At 48.9% G+C, this 23,230-nt stretch overlaps 1 protein-coding gene across 1 annotated transcript; it reads right to left on the reverse strand.

Annotated features, from left to right (window-relative positions):
* Window positions 1–558: 558 nt before the first annotated feature.
* TREML2 (triggering receptor expressed on myeloid cells like 2) lies at window positions 559–11,618 on the reverse strand. The gene is made up of 6 exons (XM_065912479.1): window positions 9,961–11,618; window positions 9,520–9,685; window positions 7,104–7,424; window positions 4,008–4,428; window positions 2,849–2,949; window positions 559–2,556 (listed from the first exon to the last, which is right to left on the reverse strand). The coding sequence occupies exons 2-6, from the start codon at window positions 9,572–9,574 to the stop codon at window positions 2,108–2,110; spliced, it is 1,347 nt and encodes a 448-aa protein (XP_065768551.1). The 5' UTR covers window positions 9,575–9,685; window positions 9,961–11,618; the 3' UTR covers window positions 559–2,107.
* Between the last annotated feature and the right edge of the window lie 11,612 nt (window positions 11,619–23,230).

Below are 23,230 nucleotides of genomic sequence, written 5' to 3' on the forward strand. Positions count from 1 at the left end.
CTTTATTTGCTCCTTCCCATAGCCATGACAGGAAACCTTTCGCAGGTGCGTCCTGTCGTCTCACCCACTCCTCAGAAAGTCCCCCATCTTGCCCACCAAAGGCAGCGGTGGCCCTGGCCTGTCTGATACCTCCCCTGCCCTGCACCGGTCCGCCCTGGATCTGCTGATGATCCAGGTCTTCCTGGAGCTCCAGGGAGAAGGGCAAACAGGTAGCAGGAAGTGGAAGGCCAGGGTTTGGGGCGAAATGTCCTGGAGGCCTAGAGGTCCAAAAACGCCACCCAGGCCCCGAAGGGCTGGGGAGCTGGGGACATGGTCTGCACCTCCCCAATGCTGTGTGTCTGTCCTAGCTTGAGTCCACGTGGGAGCTGGCTCCAGGGGTGGGCAGGTCCACCTGGTTCCAGGTGCTCTCATCCTGGGCAAACAGGGATGGTCGGTCCCCCTAACAACTCCCCTGTATAACGTCAGGGCACAGAGGTCTCTGCCTGCGCCCAGCCCCACCTCCTGGGGCCAGACCATGTAGCCCTCTTCCCTCCCTACCCCCTTACAGTCGAGGACAAAACAGAGACATAGGGTCCGACGGTCTTAAAGGTAGAATGTGGCGAGAATCAGACCTGAAAAAGAACTGGAGGACCAAGCATCAGTCTTTTAGTCAGTTGGGTAAGGTTCGTGTGTTATTCCGTTTTATCCTGAATACAGTCTTGAGAGCTAGGAATTAGTGTCCCCTTTCACAAGAGAGGAAATGTGAGGCCCGATAGGGTTAGTGACACGCACAGGGCCCCACGTGACAGATGGCATCCCTGGGTCCATGTCCCGAGCCCCTGCGGTACTCTCCCGGACATCCTGCTCTCAGCCGGGGCAGGGCAAGAGGTGTGTGCTTTTCAGGCGGAAAATTAACCCCCTCTTGGTTATACACCTGTTGGCCACACCCTCCTGGTAAGGAGGCTGGTCATCAGTGCGTGCGTGTGTGTCCTGGCACCTGGCCTGTCAGTTCCTCGGTCTGAGTCTCCCCTCTAGTGTCTTCTCCTGGACACAGGGGAGAGGGGCTGCCTCCCTGCTGTCCCCCCGGGATTGTCCCCTGCCCCTTCCTCTCTCCCCGTCTCTACCCTGGAGTGGCGATCCTGGGCTGGCTGCCCACCAAGGCCCCTCTGCGTCACTCCCCTGACTTTGATGTTTGCTGTCCTACCGAGGAGGGCAGTGACCCAGGGCCAAGAGCAGAGAGGCCACATCTATCCCCAGACTCTCACTGCAGTGGCCCCAGACTAGTGGACACCCCTCCCCAGGGGAGGATTCCAGCCCCTATTCTTCAGCCTTTGCTGCCAAAGAGGCCGAATCTGAGTCATGAACTGGAGAGCAGTGGCAGGGGCGGGGCAGGAGAGACCCCTCTGGCCACTGCGCCCTGACCCAGGCTCCTTGGCTCCATCCCCCCTCCCCGCCCCGGGGAGTTCCTCCAGGCTGTGGGCAGCTCTGAGTTTTCTTTGCTGTGTTGCCATTGCGTCCTCTTTTCCCAGGGACAATGAGTCCCCTGGAGGGAAGTGATCCCCGCCTTTCTCTGAGTTATGACTTCCCTTCCAGTGGACCCCAGGACTCCCCCCATCCCCTCCAGGAGTACAGACCCAGAGCTGGGGTGTGGGAACTGGGGGGAAGAGCCTTGGGCAGCCTCTGCATACAGGTCTAGGGACAGGCTGGCCCTGCAGGCGAGGGCTGTCAGCTGCCTGGTCACAGCCGTCCCAGGAGGGCCCGGCCAGCAGGCCGCAGTGGGGGTGTGGGCTCCGCTTGTGCCCAGGACGTGAGAGACAAGCAGCTGTGGTCAGCTCAGGGCACATGCAGAGGCCCTGTAGAGGATGCGTGACCCAGAGGGTGGGAAGCTTAGATAGCTCTGGGGTCCCCAAGGCCTCTACCGACCCCCACCTCTTAGTCACTGCTTCTCCTCCAGGGTGGGACCCTTGTGACATGAGCTGCTTCTGGGACTCTTTCTTCCCCCAAGAGCATAGGGACGCTTGCGGGGAGCAGAGGGACACTGAGAGGGCCCCGGGTCGGGAGAGGGTGGCCCCAGCTGTCCACCCCTCCCCACTCTGCTCTGTAGTAAGAGGTTCCGAGGCTGGTGAGATCAGAGGTTCTCTGTCTGCAAACAGCACCCTCGGGGCTTGTCTGCCATCCAGCTGGGGCCCCCGGGGTCTGTGGCTCTCAGGAGAACCATCTCGGTGGTGCCCCATACCCGCAGAGACCTCCTGCCTGGCACCACGTGCTCAGACTCCCAGCCCCGCCAGGATCCCAGCAGCCCCGGGGAGCCGAGCAGGCGCGGCACAGCCTCCAGCTCCAGGAAGGCCTGAGTCCAGGCGGCACAGTCCTCACCCCCAGCCCGGCTCCAACCCAGACAGGGCCCCGTCTTCGCTTCTCCTCTGAGGAGTCTCCTGGGGGTCTCCCGGGGACCCTCTGGAAGAAACTCCTCCCCACCCCACGGTGAAGTGGCTTCAGACCAAGTGGGCCTCCACGGAGGTTCCGGTCTTGCTGGCAAGTCCTTGCAGGGTCTGGCAGGGTCACGGCACATGCTGTAGCCTGCGAGGATGGGGAGAAATGCAGAGGGCAGTCCTGCTCAGCACCCAAAGCTCCCGGGCCAACCCCTCTGCCTCTGCCCTCCCCTTCCAAGTGGCCGGGCCCCAGAAGGTTCCACTGAGCGGTCACTGCCTGCCCACCCTCCTCCCTCTCCTGGGTGCTGAATGGTCCTCCTGACTGCACGTGGGCGAGGACCAACCGCCTGGAGACCGGGGGCAGTTGGGCGCTTTGGAAAGGGTGTCAGATTCCCCAGCGTTCTGTCCTTGGGGGGCTGCGAGGGTTGGGTTCTACTCACTTCCCACGTGTCTCTTCTTCCAGAAGCCATAGACCACGATCACGAGCACGGGGAGCAGCGCCAGCACTCCCACGAGCACCACAGGGTAAAAGTCCAGGTACCTGGGGAGACGGGACAGGGCCAGGAGGAGATGAGCACTGGGCACCCCCTCCCAGCCCACATCTTCCCACACCCCGTGCGAGAGGAGTGGGACGGGCCAGTCCCCACGGGGAGCGATGGCCTCTCTTCCTTGGGGACCAAGTTGCAGGAGAAGGAAGTGAGGTGCTCACAGGTCAGGGGGATGAAGCCCCCAGCCCCCAGGAAAGGCATGAGTCTCTCCAATATTTGGAGGAATACTCTCTGCTGAGGACAGGGGCTCTAAGAGGCACCCATTTGTGACAGAAGAGGCCAAGGTTCTTACTCTCCCCAGCATGACCGAGGATGGCACTTCCCACCTTGGTCCTCCAGAACACACGCTGTGGACACCCTGCCTGTATCCTCCTTTGCTACGTCACTTCCATCTACATGGGTCATCAGCACCTCCGTTAAAAAAACCTGGCAGCTTTCTCGTGTCACTGGTGCCCTCCATGCCACGCATGGCAGGCAGCCCCCCATTGACAGCCAACAGCGGGATATAAAGGCCCCGGCCTCCTGGCCCTCCACACGGCTGCCTGGCACTGAACCCTGGACTCTCCCCAATGGGGCTGAGCTCTTGCTGCCCATGGTGATGACCAGCCTGTGCAAGTGCTCCATCTGCTGCCTTCTCTCCCCTGCCTCACTTCCCCTTGCTCTGTCCCGTGTTCCCAGTACAACGTGAATCCTGATCTCAGAGTCCGCTCCTGGAGGAACCCAAATTAAAGCGTCCCCACTTCCTACTCTCCGAGATGCTCCCTTTGTGCGGCCCTGACCCTCTGCTCTTCATCCTCAGACTCTGTGCTGACCCAGTCCCACCCTCATTTCCTCCCGCCATCCTTTCTGTCTCTTGTCCACCCCAGCTTCCCATCGCCCATTCAGCAACACGCTAGACTGGATTCCGGGTAGGGTGGGGGGTGCGACAGGGGCTGCTCTGCTGTGACGTTTGCGCCATGCGTTCTGCTCAGGCACCGAGGACTGTTCCCTTGTCTGGGAAAACAGTATTCATGTAAGCCCCACCCACCCCACCGCTCCCCGTGCCAGGTACCTGCTGGGGATTAAGTGGTTGAGGAGCGTTCTTCTGGTGGGGTACATTCCCATGGTGGGGGCTCCCGCGGTGCAGAGATGCGCGGCCTTCGTGGAGGCGGAGGCTGGGCCCGCAGCGGAGGCTCGGGTGTTGCTGGGAGACACAGTCACTGTCTGGGACCCGGTGGCCTTCCTGGGCCCCATCATGGACAGGCCGGTGCTGGAGAAACTGGAGCCCATCACAGAGGTCCGTCTGGTGTTCCCTGAGGTGGGGGAAGGCAATGGTCTGGCCAAGGTGAGGAGTCCAGCTGTGAACACTGTCGCCTGGCTGATGAAAGGGCCACCGGGGCCTGAGGTGGGCGCTGGGCCTGTGGCGACGACCGTTGCACTCTGGAGGATGTTGGGCAGCTTCGTGAGAGGAGTGTTTCCCTTGGTTATGGAGGCTGAGGGACCAGAGAGGGAGGAAGGTGAGGCTGAGTCGGGGTCTTGGTTCTGGAAGCAGCTGATGGCAGCCCACAAGCTTGTCTAGGGGCTGGGGTGATGGGGGGAGCTGTCCTCATTTCACCCCTTGGACCTAGAATCCAGCTTTGCTGAGGGATCAGGTGTGTGTGTGTTCAGGGGGTGAGGTCAAGGAGGAGGAAGTAGGCACAGCAAAGAAGGAAGAGTCTTTCACAAGTTTTTCAGTGTCCCCTGTCCGGCCACGGGGACGAGAGGATACTTCCCTCCCTACCCCCATCTCTCTTGTCACTTTCTGGACCTTCCTCATTCCTGTAAGTCAGAGATTTCTCTGCTCTGACGTTGAATGTGACCTTTCCCAGTTGCTCCACGATTGGTGACTGGGATCCGGAGATGAGGATGAGGAAGCATCAAAGACTCCAATTCCCAAACACCATGAGCAGGGAGGTCAAATGCCTTCCTTGGGGGCTTAGTAAGAGACACCCAAACTGGTTCTGCCACTGTCATGCATCGGGGCAGGCCTTCAGCATCCCCTTTTCTAGAAGAAGGCTGGAGTTTGGTTGGCGGAAGGGGAGCAGGCAGGAGCTGTGAGGGCTCAGTCTAGGGAGCAGTGTTGAGCCTATCTCATCAGGAAACAGGAGAACGGAGAGAGATGGATGCTGTGGTGGTGAGAGGACTGCGGCTGCATCCCACTGAGAGCATGCATGGATGCTCTCCTGAGGGCCTCACCGAGGGAGGTGCCCATGTTTCTGGGCGAGGGAACCAGAACAAGCAGAATTGGTGAGGTGGGGATAGGAGAAAGGGCCAACCTGGAGCCAGATCTCCCAAATTGTCCTAGTGAGCAATGTGAAGACCCCCAAAGGACCCTTCAAAAAACACACACAGTTGCCCTGGGAGAGCCAGCACTTGGCCACAGAGGATCTAAGAGTAGGGCAGAAAAGAAGTGACGTCCATAGAGCGAGAGACCTCCTGCAGGGTGAGTGAGGTCACATAACCGTTTCCCTCTCCTTCATCCCTACCTCAGTACACCAGGGGTTCGGGAGGTGCAGGACCAGGAGAAGATGATGGAGAGGAACCCTCCTCCCCTACCTCCTGTGATGAAGAAGGGGGGTTGGACAGCAGCTGTCCCCCTTTCCCACTTCAGTTGCCTGGGGCCAGAAAGCTCGGTTTTCAAGAGGCGGTGGAAGGGCATATGTCATTAGAAGTTTTGCAGATTTTTCATTTGCTAGTAAGGTCTACAAAGTTGGAATCTCTCCAAATTGCAGTTAAGAGATGGAAAGTGAGATCCAGCATAGTACAACGGGAAGATACACTAAGGGGAAAACCATTTCATGTTTAGTTTCAGTTTAGTCGCTCAGTCGTGTCTGACTCTTTGCAACCCCATGAACTGTAGCACGCCAGGCTTCCCTGTCCATCACCAACTCCCGGAGTTTACTCAAACTCATGTCCATTGAGTCGGTGATGCCATCCAGCCATCTCATCCTCTGTTGTCCCCTTCTCCTCCCGCCCTCAATTTCATGTTTGTGTCCCTACAAATGAAGACTTCAGTAAACTGGGTTTGACTACTTCCCTGGGGCTAAAGCAGAACTGGAGAAGGGAGGAATGAGATTTGCTCCGTGTCTTAGAGATGGCAGTTGCCCAAGTTCAGACCCAACAGAAGATGGGGATGCAGTTAGGTTAGAGGAACCGGGAAGGGTGGAGAGTAATTTTCGCAGGCACTGGCAGCTTTTTGCAGGCTCTCTGTCTGGCTCCTTACCCTTTCCTATCTTGTAAATGTAGAAACAGCATAGGGCTTCTTTCTTGGCCCTTCTCTCTTTTTCTATACTAAAGAGAGAGCTTTGATCATCTTAAAGTCAAGGCACAATATCACCCCTCTAAAACTCTCCAGTACCTTCCTCTTGTACCTAGAATAAAACTCTGACCCCCATTTCATGGGCATCAGGACGGCTGTTTGCTTCTCGAACCTCATCTTCTGTTTCTCTGCCCAATACTCAATATGCACCAGCTTCTTCTCACCTCAGGGCCTTTGCATGTACAGTTCTCCCCACCTGGAAGCCCTTTGAACCACTCACTTTCAACAGGGCTAGAAAACGCTCATCCCACACAGGTTCTGCATGACGTCATCTGCTCAGGGAAGTCTTCTTTGACTCCCCACTAACTCAGTCGCTCCCACCACCACAGAACTTTATAGTTCATCCCATTGTTTCATTTGCTTAAGAACATTCACTGTTATCTGCAACTGTTTGTCTGACAATGTGTTATTGCCTATCTCCTCCCATAGGATAGGAATGTGTCTGGTTTTGCTCACCACTGTGTCCTCAGAGCCTAGAATCGTGCCTGGCAGAGAATCAGGGCACAGCAAATAAATACTGAACAAGTGATTGAATGAAACAAAGTACAAAGAGTCCTGAGTTCGAATCTCATCTCGTCCACTTGCTAGCTCTGTGATTCTGAACAAGGTCAGAGCGGCAAAGGACTTTTTACATCTCATTTTCGTCATCTGTAAAATGCCCATGAAGGCGTCTGTGAAAGAACTGTGAAAACCCCACTGTACATCATGCCCACCGATGGATTATTATCATCCTTGTCATATTTGATGCCAGTGGACTGCAGGGCGGGAGGACACCCCCCAGCATCCCAGCGCCCCAGCAGGCCAGCTCACCTGGAGACACTTCCAGCAGGAAGCCCATCAGAGGGTAGAGGATGCCGGAGCTGTTGCGCATGCACCAGTACCGGCCCGAGTCCTGGCGCCTGAGGGCCACCATGGTGACGTTGACCACCTTGGCCTGGGTGTCGTCCTGCAGCAAGTAGCGTGGCCCCTGCACCCCCACACGGGTGAACCCAGGCTCGCACTGCCTCCTCCTAATTTTGCACCAAACCTTACCCTCCACGTGGTTTTTGCGGCTCTTGTAGGAGCACTGTACAGACAGAGTCTCCCCTTCAAAGTGCTGCAATTTTGAGTACACGCGCTCCATGGGGGCACCTGGGGAGACACGACTGGTTGAGCAAGGAGGAAGGAAGCATCTTGAAACTCGAAACTTGTGGTGAAGAGCCAGGTGGCTATTGCTCTGCTCTCATGGAACTCAAAGGAGAAATACAGCCCAACTCTGATGGCGGGGGACATAGGCCCCCTCCCCCAGGGAGCTCTCGGTCTGTTGGAGGAGACACTAGCCTTGCCCTCTAGGAGTCCCCAGACTGATGGGGAAGACAGTTGTCCTGTGCCCTTGGAGAAATCCTAAAATGATGAGGAAGATACAGGGCTAGTTAGATACATACAGGGGAACTCCCAGTATAATGGTGGAGACACAGGCATAGCCCACAGGGAGCCCCTAGTTTATCAAAGGAACCTTAGCCTTTACATTTAGGGAACTTCAGCAGACACAGCCCTTTTCTTTGTGGCATCTTCTAGTCCGATGGGAGAGTGATAAGCCCCGTCTTCAGGGTCTTGTTCTGCCCTCAGTGAGATACAGACGCAAATGCAAGTCATCATTCTGAAATTCCAAAGCCCAGTGAACTTAGGTAGGTGAGAAAATTCAGGCTTGGAAAATATTAACAGTAGTTATTTGTTTCACAAACAGTTTCATTCTAGTCATCTTTTAAATAACAAGTTGTTTGAGTTCACTCTAATTGATGTTTAATTGTAAAATATTCTAGTTACCTAAAACCCATAGATTCAGCATGTCCAAATATGTGTATCAACTCCCGGTTGTGTTTAAACCAAAGATCTCTATCTATAGTTCTTCACTGTTCATAAGTTGCCCTCTATCCCTAGGAAGCAGATGTGGTCCGGGAGCTTCGTAACCCTTAGTCTAATGAGGAGAGGGTAGAACTAGGGCTGAGGGTGGTAAGCCAGGGGACAGGAAGAAGGAGAAGGCTGCAGTGGGCCCTCCACCCCTCTACCCACCTTCCGCTCAGCAGTTACTCCTCTATCTCCCTCAGAGTCTTCTGCAAACACATACACAGAGTACAGAACATACATTTTGGAGAATGTATACAGAACATACCTAAATAAACATAGGTTAAAACTCGATTCTATCACTGACTGTGTGAGCAGACCGTGTAAGGCCTCTCTTTCTTATCCATCTCTGCTTGGCTGTGAGAACTGACCCTGGACAGCGCCCTAAACGTGGTACGTGTGCAGTTCATGCCTCCTTTTCCCCAGTGCAGGTTGCTCCAGGCTTTCCCAACGGAACCCAGAGCTGTGATGGCCAAGAAAGAGCCCAGCATCCAAGACGTCCACCTTAGTTTCCAACCCAGCTGCCGCTAGAGTTGAGGCTTGGAGTAAGGTAACGCCCCCTCTCGTACCACTTTGTCCCATGCAAATTAAACAGAATAATTCCACTCAACTATTTGGCAGGTGACAGGTTTGGGGGACCCCAGGAGACACTCCTCTGCCCTGGCAGAGGGGACCTTTCTAGGAGAGGTGTACGGATGGGACGACCTTGAAAAGGGTCTCCAGGGCACTGTGTTCGTGTGTGCCCACCTCTCAGCCCTTTCACAGGCGGTGCCCAGAACTGAACGGGAAGTGGTAACTTGGTTGCCATGGCAGCAAGGGAGGCAGAATTGGGTGAGGTCCCCTCAAGGAGCATTTAGTAGCTGTTGGTTGAGAGAGAGGGCTTCAGGGATTGCTTCCCTCCCCGCCAAGGACAGCGGGTAGGGACGGGGGTTGTGGCCCCAGTGTTCCAAGAAAAAGCAAGTTCAGCAGCCACACCTGTAAGGTAATGCTTCTCATAAAGAACCAACAGGGCCTTCCTGACAGAGGCCCAAGGGAGGAGGGCTTGTTGTGTGAGGAAAGGGAGTGGCCCTGGTCAGAAGTCCTGAGGAAGCCGGGCAGATAAAGGGGCCCATGCAGAGAGGGTCCAGAGCTTTATCTTAGTTGGTGAGGCCTGGGTTAGCTTTCCCCAGGGCCACATATTCGGCTGGAAACTTCTCAAGGGTCTCTGGTAAGGGGCGACTAGGTCTGCCAGACCTCCTCCTCTTCCTCCTCCAACGCCACAAGATCACTGGGCAAGAAAAGCAGGAAGGGGGTCCAGGGACCGACCGTTTCCTCCCCCCTAGCCGCCCACCCACCCTCTCACCTGAGACAGGGCCCTGGACCCACAGCAGCAGCAGCAGCAGGAAGGCGGGAGGCATGGCTCCATGCAGTGGGGATGGGCACGGCCAGTGGGGGGCAGGGATCCAAGGTTAGGGGCCCAGGCCTATCCTGGCCGGGCCATTTGGGTCTGCCAGGGAAGACCTGGGGTTCTAAATGTGAAGTTGCCCATTTAGGGAAGTGAGGAAGTTGTGGGACCCACTGTGATCAGCAGACCGCGGGAGCCCACAGAGCCTACAAGAGGGCGGCGCCGGGGCAGTTTCCGCCCCTCTTCCTCGAAACTTCAGGCAGGTGTGGCTGCTCCACCCAGTCTGGGGCCTCCCCGCCCAGGAAGGGCTCTCAGGGTCAGAAGAGTCCTGACCCTCTCCAGGTTCCCTCCCAGAATCTGGTGCAATAAGAGTGCTGTCCTCTGAAGCCTGTTATTCACCTAGAGGGGTAGTGTGAGGTTTCTAGAACCTCAGGTACAGACTTCTCTGGAATCCTCTGGCTCAGAGACCATGAGTATAGGCTACGGGGCTGCAGCAAGGCATCTCAGACCCGTTTTTCACACACCCACATTCACATGGAGCTTCCTGTAAACTCCCATTCATTTTTTCATTCATTCATTCCTAAATGCATGCGTTCATTCCGGCACTGCCTTTCTCTCTCCCAGGCTCCTGGCTAGTCTGAGCAGTCACTCATGCTCACACTTGCAGATAACCCTTTACATGCCCAGATGCAACCTTATTTTTTGTCACTATTAGAGTGTGGCAACCCACTCCAGTGTTCTTGCCAGGAGACTCTCCATGGACAGAGAGGCCTGGCGGGCTACAGTCTGTGGGGCTGCAAAGAGTCGGACACGACTGAGTGACTAAGCACACAGCACAGAGTGTGTGAAAAAAGCAGCAGCAAATTGTAAGACTTGGAGAATAAAGTTTGGGTTCAGGGAGGAGCACCTGTGCTCTCACATGTGGGCACACATACACACGCACTCACACACTCTCATACACACACACTCACACACTCACCCAGACACACGCACTCACACACTCATACACACACACTCACACACTCATACACACATTCATACTCACACTCTCATACACACACACATGCACTCACACACTCTCATACACACACACTCACACACTCACCCAGACACACGCACTCACACACTCATACACACACACTCACACACTCTCATACACACACACACTAACACATTCTCATACACACACATTCACACTCACACTGTCATACACATGCACTCACACACTCATACACACACACTCTCATACACATTCACACACACTCTCATACACACACTCACACACTCATACACACACACTCTCATACACATTCACACACACTCTCATACACACACTCACATACTCTTATACACACACACTCACACACATACACACTCACACACTCTCATACACACACTCACTCATACATACATACTCACTCTCATACACACACACTCACACACTCATACACACACATACACACACACTCATACACACACACTCTCATACACACACACTCTCATACACACACACTCACACACACACTCACACACTCTCATACACACACACTCACACTAACACATTCTCATACACACACACACTCAAACACACTCACAGACTCACATAGATTAACACTCTCATACATACACACTCACACACACTTACACATGTCATGGTGCCTACTGGGTATGTGATATAACTGCAGTATCCCTTTGGGGAAGGGGAAAGCTCACACACACTAACACACTCTCATACATACCTACACACACACTCTTATACACACACTCAAACACTCATACATTCACATACACTCACACACACACATACACTAGCACACTCTCATACATACACACACACTCTCATACTCACATATACACTCACACACTCTTACACTATGTGCACACACATTAACACTGTCACACTCACATACACACTCACATAGACACACACACAGAAGCTGCCTCTCCTTTTCCATACTCACATGTCTCCTTATCTTTATCCCTCTCTCTGCCTCTCCTGCCATCATCTCTAATCACCCACCAGCTCCATCCGGACTCCTGCTCCCCGCTGCAACCTTCCTAAAGCAGCCCGTGTTTCCCTTCCGCCACCCCCACCTCCACTCCAGAAACCACACCCCCAGTCCCCTGCTCTGGCCCCCGGCCAGCACCCAGGCATGCTCCCTCAGCTTCCTCTCAGCCCACATTATCTCTGCTATACAGCTGTCTGGCTGCAGCTAAAATGACCCAGCATCTGGCCCAAGACCCCACCCTTCACTTAGTCCTCAGGGCTGAGAATGAGAAGGGACTTCTGACTCCCAGGACCTGCGTCATAGGCTCCTGGGCATGTGGTGACCCAGGTGGACCCCCATGACTATGCATCCTCCCCCTCCTCACCTATGCCAACTTTCTCCTTAGATGAGACTCAGAGTAAAACATCCTCGAGTCTGCATGGCCACAGCCTTAAAATGAGCTTGAACCCCCAAACCCAAAGCAAGGAAGTTGTATTTTTGCTGATCCCAAATTTTAGTCTCAACATCCATTCATTCATTTATTGCTTTTTTCAGTCTTATGTGCTACCTGTGGCACTAGGCACTTGGGGTAGGGAGAGATATGGTTGTCACTTTAGACCTCTCAATATGTTTTTCTCAATCACCCTTTTTTATTTTCTCCCCCAGTTTAACACTGCTCTCCAGAGACTGTCTGGGGACAATCTCTCCAGTCAGAGATTGTCTCTCCTCCCAACACAAAAGGTATCTTCCTTTCTTTCCTCCATCCAAACAGTAAATGGCTTCAGGACTCAGGGCATCTCATTTATCTCTTGTGGGGACCACATGTGCTTAGACTCTATGCTTCTATTAACCCCCTACTGTGTCCCTAGCACTGAGTGAAGCCGTGTGAAAAATGCATTGACTGTGATAGCTGCGTTGACAAGAAAATAAAAACCCACATGCTCTCATTCCACTCAACAGAGGAAGTATAAATTGGATTCAATGTTTCTGAGGAAATTTTGGAAAGATTTATTAAAATATCTAAAAATTTGTACACATTACTTAGACTTTTATATACAAAACAATTTAACACAACAGGATATTTTTGTGTCTTTCTATTTTGGATTAAAAAATTAAGGTCTAATTTACATAGATAAAATTCACCCTTTTCAGTAGAACATTCTGGGAGTTTGATAAACCCGTGGGGACTTGTAACCACCACCATAATCAAGATATAGAAGTGTTTCGTTACCCCCAAAATGTTCCTAGTGTCTTTTTGTAGTCTTCCTCTCACCCCACCCTCATTCCCTAGCAAACTGATCTGGTGTTTTTGCCTCTATAGTTCTGCCCTTTCCAGAATGTTATAAAAATGGAATGGTTCAGTGTCTACCATGTTTTTTTATTGACATATATTGATTTAACAATGCTGTGTTAATTTCTGCTATCCAGTGAAGTGATTCGGTTATACATGTATACATTCTTTTTTATATTCTTTTCCATTATGGTTTATCATAGGATACTGAATATAGTGTCCTGTGCTATACACTAAGGCTTTGTTGTTCATGCACTCAATATATATTAGTTTGCATCGTGCTCCATTGTGTCCAAGTCTCTGCGACCCCATGGACTGTAGCCCACTAGGCTCCTCTGTCCATGGAATTTTCCAGGCAAGAGTACTGGAGTGGGGTGCCATTTCCTCCTCTAAGGGATCTTCCCAACTCAGAGAGCAAATCCGTGTCCTCTGCGTCTCCTGCATTGGCAGGTGGGTTCTTTATCACCGCGCCACCTGGGAAGCCAACAGTTTGCATCAGCTAATCCCAAACTCCAAATCACTTCCCTCTCCCAGCCCCTCTCCCTTGGCAACCACAAGTCTATTCTCTATGTCTGTGGGTCTGTTTCTATTTTGTTGATAAGTTAATTTCTGTCATATTGTAGATTCCACATACGAATGATATCGCATGGTATTCATCTTTCGCCTTCTGATTTACTTCACTTATAATAATATCTAGTTCCTTTCATGTTCCTGCAAATGGCATTATTTCATTCTTTGTAAATTGCGTAGTATTCTATTTATATATGTACCTCATCTTCCTTATCCATTTATCTTTTAACTGACATTTAGGTTGTTTCCATGTCTTGGCTATTGTGAATAAGGATGCTCATGAACATAAGGGTGCGTGTATCTTTTTGAATTATAGCTTTGTCCACATATATGCCTAGGAGTGGGATTGTTGGATCATATGACAACTCTATATTTAGTTTCTGATGAACTTCCATACCCTTTTCCATTGTGGCTCCCACCAACAGAGTTGAAGCGTTTCTTTTTCTCCAATGTGTAGCATATTAGGCATTTGAGATGTTGTGTGTTGATTATATCAATACTTTGTTTCTTTTTATTGCAAAACAGGATCTTACTGTATGGATGTATCATAACTGCTTATGCATACCCCTCCCAGTTCAGGGATAATAAGATTTGGTTTCCAGTTTGGGATTATTCCAAATAAAACTACTGCAAATATTTACATACAGGGTTTTGTGAAATGGGCTTACGTTTCACTTGGGTAAATACCTAGAGCAGGATTTCTGGGTTCTATTGTAAGATTGTATTTAATTTTTTAAAAACAGACTAATTGTTTTCCAATGTGGCTACACCATTCTGCATTTCTACCAATGAGGTTCCAGTTGCTCCCCTATCCTTCATAGCATTTTGATATTGTCCAGTGTTGTTCTTCCCGCCCCCCCCCTTTCTAATAGTATGTAGTAGTATTTGTTGCGGTTTTATTTTGCATTTCTCTAATAACTAATGATATTGAGTATCTTTTGTTGTACCTATTTGCCATCAATATATCTGCTTTGAGATAGGGTCTGTTCAAATCTTAATTTTTTATTTGTTTGTTTTCTTCTTATTGAATTTGAGGACTCTTTATATAGTCTAATAGGTCTTGTATCAAATATGTGTTTTGCAAATATTTTTCCCAATCTGTGTTTTTTATTTTCTTAATAGTATCTTTCAAGAGCAAGGGTTGTAAATTTTTATGGAGTCTCCAACATATCACTTTTTATGTATCATGCCTTGGTGTTATATCTAAGAAATCTTTGCTTAACCCAAGGTCACAAAGATTTTTTAACAGTCTTATTGAGATATAATTCACACACTATAAAATTGACACACTTAGAGTGTACACTTCAGTGGTTTGGGGAATATTGACTGAGTTGTGCAACCATCACCACAATCCAGTTTCAGAACATTTCATCACCCATGTCCATGAGCAGTCACACCCTGAATAAGTTTCCTATTACTCCTATGACTGCAAATGTGATGACTTAAAACAGTAGAAATGTATTCTTTCACAGTCCTAGAGGCCAGAAGTCTGAAGTCAATATCACTGAACCAAGATCAAGGTATTAGTAGGGCTGCAGCATCTTCAGAGACTATAGGAAAGAAGCTGGTCCTTGCTTCCTCCAGCTTCCGGGAGTGCCAACATTCTGCAGCTAGCGACTGTATCACTCAAGTCTTGAAAGTCAGCATCTTTAATAAAAAGGAATTAAATTGTCATTTGTAGAGACGTGGATGGATCTAGAGGCTGTCATACAGAGGCAAAGTAAATCAGAAAGAGAAAAACAAATATCATATATTAACACATATATGTGAAATCTGAGGAAATTGGTATAGACGATTTTATTTACAAAGCAGAAATAAAGACATAGACACAGAGAACAAATGTATGGATACCAAAGGGGAAAAGGTAAGATGAATTGGGAGATTAGGATTGACATACATGCTAAATTGCTTCAGTCATGTCTGACTCTTTGCAACCTTATGAACTATAGTCAGTCAGGCTCCTCTGTTAATGAGATTCTCCAGGCAAGAATGCTTTGAGCGAGTTACCATGCCCGTCTCCAGGGGATCTTCCTGACCCAGAGATCTAACTCATGTCTCTTATGTCTCCTGCATTGGCAGGCAGGTTCTTTTCCACTAGCACCACCTGGGAAACCCTTGGAATTGACATATATACTCTATTGACACTGTGTATAAGTTAGATAAGTAATGAGAACTTACTGCATAGCACAAGGAACTCTTACTTAGTGCTCTGCGGTGACCTAAATGGAAAGGAAATCCAAAAGAGAGAGGATACATGCATACATGTAGCTGATTCACTTTGCTGTATGGTAAAACTAACACAGCATTGTAAAGCAACTATACTCCAATAAAAATTAAAAAATAAAAGGATCTTCAGATTTCCTTTTTCAAAAAAGCACAAAAACAAAGTCAGCATCTTCAAATCTCTGCTTCATCTTCATATCACCTTCTCGGAACATTTTCTGTGTGTGTTCAAATCTCCCTTCACCTCCCTGTTAGAAGGATATACATGATTGCATTTAGTACTAGCACCTAGTGCATAATAGTCTCCCCATCTCAAAATCCTTAACTACACCTGAAAGAACTCCTCCTTTTTTTTAATCATATAAGTATCATTCACAGGTTCCAGGGATTAGCACGTGGAGATCTTTTGGGAGACCATTTTCCCACTTATTATTCTCCCTGTTCCTGCCTGTCTCAGCACTGCAGCCCCAAGCCACCGCTAATCTACTTTCTTTCCTTATCGATTTCTCTATTCTGGAAATTTCAGGAAAACAAAATTATACAATACGTGGTGCTTTGTGACTGGCTCCTTTAGCATAGTGTTTTTGAGATTCATCCATGTTGTAGCAGTACTTTCTGCAACAAGTTATATCGGTATGTCATTCCTTTAAATAGCTGAACAGTATTCCACTGTAGGGATATACATGTTGTTTATTCACTCACCAGTCAATGGAAATTTTATCTGTTGAAACTGACTACATGGTCCTAAAATTTATATGGAGATGCAAAGGTTATAGAATAGCCAAAACAATCTGAAAAATGAAGTTGAGGTACTTACATTATCTGATAGATATATTTGCTGTGAAGCTACAGTCAACAAGACAGTGTGAAATTAGTGTAAAGACAAATAGATCAATAGAATAAACTAGAGGATCCAGAAATAGGCCCATGTATACAATACATCCATTTTTGCTCACAGGGATAAAGTTGGGAGGGTCTATATCTACTTTGTCCATGACTCTGTGTCCTCACCACTGATCTCATGAGAGCGCTCAGCTGTGCATGTTAACTGGACTCCTCGGCTCAGTTAGAAGCCTGGGCCTGCATTAAGACCCCCACATCTCTAGCCCCCTGTGTCTACTCCCCTTGTGGGCCCACTCCATGTTGGTCCTGCCTCAGGCGGTCCGGGAGCTTGCCCACTTCTCCAGCCCCTGCAATGCCTCCAAGGGCCGCTCCCCAACTCACCTCACTTACCAGAGGGCCACAAGGGGCCCCTCTCACAAGACGCCGGTGCAGAGAACTCCAGGCTACAGCCACCACCTCGGCCTGCCCTGAGCACATAGCATCTGGCCGCACATCCTGGCCCTGACTCTGTGCTGTGTTCCATCACCACTCTGCAGTGGGCATGCTTCCATCCTCTCTAGAGAACCTGCAAGTCCGCTGAGGGCCACGCCAGCCTCTCACTTACTTCTGTGAGCCTGGCTTTGCTCAACCCTGCATTGCTGTTCTCGCAAGCGCTTGTTCACATGAGGAGGGGACAGCAGAGCGGGTCTCAAGCCTCCTGCCTTTTTCCTTGCAGAGGCTGCGCAGCAGAGCAGGCCAGGGACTTGCCCACATTGCACAGACTTCACAGAGAGATGCCCGAGTTGGGCATTTGAATCCTGCCCTCCAAACCCGCACCCCCTCACCACAACACTTCACTCACTGCTGAGCAGCCCCCATGCACCCCAGCCTCCAGTGTAGCCTCATTATCCATCCAGATGGGCCGCACTTGCACTCGCTTTGAGCTAGCACAAGATGGCTTTGGAGTAGACTTGAGGGGAATAGGGCAAAAGGATTGGGGCACCAAAATAGCACAAACACTTTCTTTGAGGAAGGAAAATTAAAATTCAGCAGTGTGATTCTCTAAGGGGAAAAAAAAACTGCTTTAGTGAAATGGAAACTCTTAATCAAACTGCCCAGTTATGAAAATACAGTGTGCAGTGTGCTATAATGGAGAAGGCAATGGCACCCCACTCCAGTACTCTCGCCTGGAAAATCCCAGGGACAGAGGAGCTTGGTGGGCTGCTATCTATAGGGTCGCACAGAGTCGGACACGACTGAAGTGACTTAGCAGCAGCAGCAGTGTGCTATAAAAAGTTGTAATATGTATTAATAAGACACTAAATTTATAATAAGGAACTGAAAGCTTTGTCAGCCAGTTTTGTTGAAGCAGAAATTGAGAATACAGTGCTGTCCAAGAAAATTCCCCACCATGATGTGTTCCTTGCCTTCCCACAGTAGCCACTCCCACGTGTGACTGTTTAGCTCTGACGTGTGACATGTGTGACTGAGGAACTGATTCTTATTTTTCATTTAATTTTAATTCATTTAAATGCACATGTAGTTAATGGCTAGCGTATCAGCACAGCTCTAGATGGTGGAGATGGACATTAAAATATCCTGCCCCACTCCTCCTAAGGGACGGATTTCTTCATTGTGTCCTGTTTGTGTCAAAATTGTAAAGCTAACAAAAGTTAATGTGTGAGAATATCTTCAAACATTGTGTAAAAGACAATATTCAGGATATTACGGTGCTTCAGACTGGGAAGGACATCTTGAATAAGATCCCAGAACCTAAGTCGTAAGGGAGAAATGGATGGGTTTAATTACATTCTTGAAATGCTGGCTTCTTGAATATCACCTACACAAGCTGTTGATAAGAGAAAGATGAGTTTATTGCTCACAGAGATCAAGAAGAACTCAGCCTCAGCAGAGCTGTGTGAGCATCTTACATAAGACAAGATCAGAATGCAGTGGGAAGTTCAGTTCAAGGCAAGTCTTTCAAAGAAGGGGTGAGATTAAGACTGGGGAAAGATCTCAGTACAGTAGCCCAGGATTAGTAGAAAAAGCAGCCCCTAGCCCAGAAGACCTGCCCTTGGTTCCTAAAGTAATCATTTCTGATTTTATGATGTTCTGAAAACTCTCAATTTACAGGATGCTAAAACGGAACAGCTTTTACTTATGTGGCTGCCAAGGAAGCTGAATTTTCCAGATGTCACTGTGTAATGAATGATCATGTCAGTATCCCAGGAACAGAAGAGACTGATGGGAAATAGTCATTTTTAAAACACGCTGAAGTTTCCAAGAAAAGTACCACAGATTTTGGAATATATTTTCTGGGTCTGTATCTTGTTATGGCTTCAGGGTGATATATAGCAAATAATAATATCCAAAATATTGTTTTGGGGAAATAGGAAGTTGCTATTATAACATGACTTTATGATAGATAAGAGAATGTATTTGCCATAACATAACAAAGAGGGGGTGTTTGTTTTCTACTCAGTTTATCTTTCATTGACAGCAAGAAAAAAAAATCTTTAAAATTTGAACTATTTTCATCTCAGTTTTGGCTGAGATTATTTGGGCAGATGCTGTGGAATTAACTTCTGTTCCCACCTCCCTCTCTTGGGCTTCATGTAATGAAAGGTCTGCAAAATCACTTCTCAGGATTTCTGGCAGCCATGGCTCCAGAGATAATTTGGGCTCCACCAATCCAAGGCATCTGTATGAAACTTAAATTTGGAACTGAGTTGAGTAGGAAGAAAGGCATCCATTTTGCTGGTATAGAGTGTGGCTGACATGGGGTGAGTCTGGGACCAGAAACAATGCTGTAGCTTCCTGATTTGGAAAGTTTACCGATGCCTCAGAGTCCTAACTGTGGGACGAGCAGTGGACCCTTAATCACCCCACCATGTATGTGACTTTGACAGTCATTCCAAGAAACTCAAGAGTAGAAATTAAAAGATGCTTGCTCCCTGGAAGAAAAGCTAGCTTTGAAAAACCTAGATGATGTATTAAAAAGCAGAGTCATCACTTTGCTGACAAAGGTCTGCATAGTCAAAGCTCTACCTTTTCCAGTAGTCATGTATGGATGTGAGAATTGGACCATATAGAAGGCTGAGTGCTGAAGAATTGATGTCTTCAAACTGGTGCTAGACAAGACTCTTGAGAGTTCCTTGGACAGCAAGGAGGTCAAACCAGTCAATCCTAAAGGAAATAAACCCTGAATACTCATTGGAAGGACTGATGCTGAAGCTGAAGCTCCAATACTTTGGCCACCTGATACGAAAAGCCAACTCACTGGAAAAGGCCCTGATGCTGGGAAAGACTGAGAATAAGAGGAGAAGTGTGTGACAGAGGATAAGATGGTTGGATGGCCTCACTGACTCAATGAACATGAGTTTGAGCAAACTCTGGGAGATAGTGAAGAGTAGGGAAGCCTGGTGTGCTGCAGTTCATGGGGTAACAGAGAGTCAGACATGACTTAGCAACAACAACTTAATATTCTATTTTTAAAGGATACATTTCTATTGTACTTAAAATAGATACATTGGATTTTGTTATCTGCAACTGATCCTTGACTAAAATAAGCTCAAAGGAAAGATCCCACATTGCAGAGTGAGCTGGGAGACCAGTATACCACATGCAGAAAGGTATCTAAACCTTACCCACATCAAGGATATAAAGTTGTAGGGATTTTGAAGATTAGGAGAGGATGTGGGGAGACAGTTTTGGTGTCCTATGACCCTAAGGGCAGAAGGGAGTGGATGCCTGCCCCTTATCTCAAGTCTAAGGAGAGGGGCTTCAAGGTCACAACTTGGAGAGCTTAAGTGTCCCCTGGCGTTTGGAGGACGCAGCAGACTGGTGTTTGACTCAAACCTGAGAACTACAACAGGCAGAGACTGCTGATGGCTCCCTGTCTCCATGGAAGAGTGAAGGAAAGATGACTGTATAGGGATCCACAGAGCTCCAGTTTGCTGGAAGCTCCAGTTTGCTGGAATGAGTGAAGTGGATATGTCCCATGGACCAAATGTGAGCTTCACACATGTGAAACTTTCAGCAAAGGTTTAATAGGTCTGGTCCCAAATAGCTGCCTGGAGCTGGGGAGACCTCAGTGGAAGAAGGAAGTTAGAGGTCGATAGGCATAAAGGAGGAAAAATCATTTTCCTTCTACCCTTCTGAGTTCTTGGCTCAGACTCCTATAATAAAATAAGATTAAGGACTTCCCTGTGATCCAGCAGTTAAGAATCTGCCTTCCCATACCAGGGACATGCGTTTCATCTCTGGTCCAGGAAGATCCGACATGCCATGGGTCAACTAAGCCCACGTGCCACAAGAAAGACCCAGCAGAGCTAAAAAAAATAATAGCAAAAATAAATAAGTCAAATAAAAATAACTAGCTTAGGTTTTTTTTTTAAAAAAAGAAGATTAATAAGAGAAAAACAAACAAGCTTTTAAACATGCATACCTCATGTAAAGGTGGGAGATGCCCAGGGTAAAATGAGGAAGTCCACAAGGTGGTTTAGAACTCTGGCTTAAATACCATCTTCAGTTACAAACAAAAGAAAGACATGGGGAGTCTATGTGAACAGATCCAACTGGTACTAACCTCTTTCTCTTCTCAACCCTCAATACCAGTGATCACCCTACACCTGGTTACATCACCACCATCCACCATAACTTTTAGCTAGCACCTACTGTGCCATAAACCCTGAGCCAAGAATTTACATCAGTCTGCATTTATTTGTGTATTAATAGTTATAGTTGTGCTGGGTCTTCATTCCTGTGTGCGGGCTGCTCTTTATTTGTGGCAGGTGATGGCTACTCCCTAGTTGCAGCGCATGGACTTCTTATTGCAGTGGCTTCTCTTATTGAAGAGCAGTGGAGTCTGGGGCACACAGGCCTCAGTAGTTGTGGTATACAGGCTTAGTTACCCTGAGGTAGGTGGAGTCCCCAGACCAGAGATAGAATCCATGTCTCCTGCACAGATAGGCAGATTCTTAACCACTGGACCACCAGGGAAGTCCATCTGTCTGCTTTTAAACTCTCGGAATAACCTTCTGAAGAAGGTACCATTTACAAACAAATACTTCTGAGTAGGGACTCAAATGAGGAAAAAGAGGCTCAGAGAGGATAGAGGACTTCCTAATGTCACATATTTAGAAAGTGGCAGAGATAGGATTTGAAGCCTGCTCTGTCTGATTCTAGAGCCCTTACCTTCTTTCCATCCCCTCTCTGTGTCTTGCTGGGGGACTTCCACCATAATTTTGCCTCCATGTTGCTTCTTGGCCCTTTTCTTGTTATTTGCCCTTTCCTCTATTAGTGTTCCTCTATCTTAGTACCTGATTCCTTTAGAGGGGGACTGCCCTCCACATATCAGTAGATCAAGGAGAGATCATTTGGTTGACTTCACATAGTTTTCTCAGCCTCAAGGTGCAGAAGAAGAACCTCCAGCTTCTATTTCATCATCCAGTCCCTGCTGGGACAGGGTCAAGCAGGACAGTATGCATTCATGACCTTCCTTTCCTGCTTCTCCATCTTTAATACACTTCAGTCCCTCCTTAAGAAATGAGAGAAAACCCCTCTTCTTAGTAGGTACCTCCCCTTAGCCATCTACATCCCTCTCCCTGCCTCTCCTTACCTGAGACCCGGAGCAGCAGCAGCAGTTGCCATGGTCACCCCCAGAGCCCTCCCACTCCACTTCATCCCGCTCCCTGGATCCACTGTGCCTCAGTCACTTCAGCATCTTTTCCATTTACTGGAGGCTATTGCCTCACTTGGGTGTTTTCCATCTTCCCTGAGGAGGCTTGGTTGTCAGTTTGCAGTTGAGAAACCCTGAGGAAAATGTGACAAGACATGGCAGCTCAGGAAAATGCAGAAGAAAGAGAAGAGAGAGGTCGCTGCCCTTGTGACATCTTCCTTCCTGCTTTCATCATGTCACTATGCAATTGGGCAACACTCAGCAGCTCCCCATTCTCCACAAGAGCAAGTCTAGACCCACCCATCTGATGTCCCACCTCTCTGCCACCAAGACTGCCTCCAGCCACCAAGACATTCTCATCACTGGCCACTGACCACTACATCCCACAACCCCTCCTGCCAATCTCCCTGCCTGCCTGACACTGTGTATCCAGCTTTGACTTGCCTTTTGAGGCCTGAGTCAAGCCTTCCCGATGACCCACCTTCTTCCATCTTACTCCACCTCATGATTCCCAAGGATGGGCATGTGGCTGAGTCAACACCCGTCTGGGCTCCACCCCAGAAACACTGATTTGATAAGTCTAGGGAGGGCCTAGGAACCTGCATTTTAACAAGCATACCAGGTGATTCTGAAGCAAGTGGTCCAAATAGATGAAGAATCAGAGTTCACCCACATACAAAAGTCCTATATGAGTCACTTAGCTCCCAAAGTGTTCCTCGGGTGCTCTGCCTGGGTCTAAGGTATGTGCTTCCCTGAGTTCCAGTCCAGACGTAACCATAGAAACCACAGTTTTAATGGTATCAGGAGTGACTCCAAGGATTGAAGTCCTGCTGTGTGCCAGATGTTTTACTCAGGTTGTCTCACTTAATTCTACCAGCTTTGGAATTGTGGCATGGATATTCATCATCTTTTGGCTCTCCAGCACCTAATACCCTTTTCATTTGGGGGATATGCCCCAAGGTGTGGGTCTCACGGGGCATGGAACTCTACTTCCCCTTCTATCGAGCATGGAGAAAGATATTTCTCCTGCCCCTTCTACCTGGCATCTATGGAACAGACATGTGACTTGACCTAAGTGGCCAAATGCATGATTCT

This window comes from Muntiacus reevesi, chromosome 20 (genome assembly GCF_963930625.1).
Source record: "Muntiacus reevesi chromosome 20, mMunRee1.1, whole genome shotgun sequence".
NCBI classification, from domain to species: domain Eukaryota; kingdom Metazoa; phylum Chordata; class Mammalia; order Artiodactyla; family Cervidae; genus Muntiacus; species Muntiacus reevesi.